We start from the raw sequence: 2,349 nt of genomic DNA, 5'->3' as shown, positions 1-2,349 counted from the left end.
TAGGTTTGGGAAGTATCATTACAATTACACAGTGAGGTTTGAGTAGGTTTGGAAAGCATCATTATAATTACACAGAGATTCAGGTAGTTTGGGAAGTATCGTAATTACACAGAGAGATTTGGGTAGGTTTTGGAAGTATTACAATTATATAGTGAGGTTCAAGTAGGTTTGGGAAGTATGAATGTAATTACGCTGAGGTTTGGAAAGCACCATTATAATTACACAGTGAGGCAAAGCTAGGTTTGGAAAGTATCTATATAATTACACAGAGAGGTTCAAGAAGGTTGGGAAGTTTGTAGATTGCTGGTGAGTATAAAATAAGTAGCAGAATATTTACTGTGTCATTGATAGTTAAAATTTCATTTTGCTCTTTCTTCTTGACACTTTTTGGTATTTTATTTGCATATTTAATTGACTGATTAAGTATTGAGGAAGACAATCTTTCACACAGACTTGTGTACTTTTTTTTTTTCCACTTAAGGTTGAAATAGCACAGAAAATAAAAATATCAAGACTATGTATTACATTGTTTACTTATGTAATGAGAACTCTATAACAGAATATTTTAGGCTATAGATGTCAACGTAATTTCAAATCAATTGAAGAAAATTTTAATTTACCATCAAATATAGTTTGAAGTGCATGAAGTTTATTTATAAGTGTATTAGTGCTTGTTACCTAAAACACAATAATTAATGTGTCTGTAGGAAATTAATACAGACTTTGAGTATATAGTTCAGAATTATGTGTTAGTATTAAATGAATTGAATACTGTTTGTCACTGAAATAATTAAGTATTAAATTATAGCTAAAGAAATAGATGTTGACTGTATTTTCTAAAGTTATAGTTCAAGCAGTTCTAGTTTACTTGAACTAGCAGGAACCTTTGTCATTGGCTACTGTACATAAAACACTTTTATATGAGACAGTAAAAAATTTTACAGTTTGTTTTTGTTACATTAGAGGATAATAACACTAGCTTTGATGCAACAAAATAAATTTTGAACTTTGTCCGTCATGAAACTAGCAAGGATTTGAACGTTTGAATTTTTGGAGTTGTATCTTGTGGAGAGAATTTTGGTATATATATTCATATATATATAAGTAATGTAAATTTATGAGGGAAAAGTAAAAAAATTAAAAAATTGCAGCCACAATACAAACATCCATGTGAGGCTGGTGAAGTTGAGGTGAAACTGGAGAGATGGTGTACCCCCAACCAGGACACATTACATGATGATGCACCTTATGATTTGTGCCCTGGTGTTGGATGTTTGTATTGTGGCTGCGATTTTTTATTTTTATTTTTTACTTTTCTCTTGTGTATTTACATTACTTGTATTTCATCTACGGTTTCAATATGCTGCGTAAGATTCATGCCATCCTTCCTCATGATGTATTCTCTTTAGTTTTTAGCTTTTCTTAATAATATATATATCTTTTATGATCTGTTATTTATAACAGCATTTGTTATATTGGTTTTCCATCTAGCTATAATGAGGATATTACCTGGCTAATTACTTACTTCATCGTAGTCACTGCTTGCATGTTTTTTTTTTCACAGATGATAAGTGATGGATTTTTAGATTACTTGTGGAAGAAAGTTCAAAATCCAAACACTCCCAGTGTTATAAGACAAGCTTCAGCCTGTTACATTGGAAGTTTGTTGGCTAGAGCCACTTACATTTCATTAAGGTAGGGTTAAAATAAACATATCTTGTTACAAAAAAAAGGCTAATGAGATAACACTTATTGTTGTTGTCTTATCTTTTGATGTTTAGCTTTTAGAATTTCTGCCTTGGCTATTCCGGTGTAAGTTTTAAGACTGTGATTTTTTTTATCCAAAGATTTTGTTGAGTTGTGGAGTTCTTAGAGTTATATTTTGCATAAAAATTATAAATTAATATTCAAACAATTTTTCTTTTCTTAAAAAGTTCAATTATCCATCTCTTTCTATGTTTTTTCTATTTCTGTCAGATTGTTGCCCTCTGTTCCCATCTATTTTCGTATTGTCTAGCTATATGCCTTCATCACCTCCAATGTTTTTTTTTTCAGGTGTGGCTTAGTGGTTAGTGTGTTAGGCTGTAACTCTCAGGGTTCATGGTTTGCATCCTGTTGATGCAAAAATGCTTTGTGCACTTTGGGGCTGTGAGTGCATTATAATAGTGAAGGTGAGATCCCACCATTCCATTCACTTGGAGTAGCCCAAGAGTTGGAGGTGGGTGCTATTGACTAGCTACCTTTCCGGCCCGGCATGGCCAGGTGGATAAGGTGCTCGACTCGCAATCTGAGGGTCGCGGGTTCGAATCCCCGTTACACCAAACATGCTTGCCCTTTCAGCCGTGGGGG

General features: G+C 33.1%; 1 protein-coding gene across 1 annotated transcript in view; it reads left to right on the top strand.

Moving 5' to 3' along the window:
- The window catches only part of LOC106460898 (RNA polymerase I-specific transcription initiation factor RRN3-like), a 22,620-nt gene that overhangs the window by 12,258 nt on the left and 8,013 nt on the right, over positions 1 to 2,349 (top strand). Inside the window, exon 7 of the mRNA XM_013920655.1 lies at positions 1,565 to 1,695. Within this exon, the coding sequence (XP_013776109.1) occupies positions 1,565 to 1,695 (131 nt within the window). The remainder of the gene's footprint in view (positions 1 to 1,564; positions 1,696 to 2,349) is intronic.

This window comes from Limulus polyphemus, unplaced genomic scaffold (assembly GCF_000517525.1).
Source record: "Limulus polyphemus unplaced genomic scaffold, Limulus_polyphemus-2.1.2 Scaffold857, whole genome shotgun sequence".
Lineage (NCBI taxonomy): Eukaryota > Metazoa > Arthropoda > Merostomata > Xiphosura > Limulidae > Limulus > Limulus polyphemus.
This window is presented reverse-complemented; position numbering and strand designations above follow the sequence as displayed.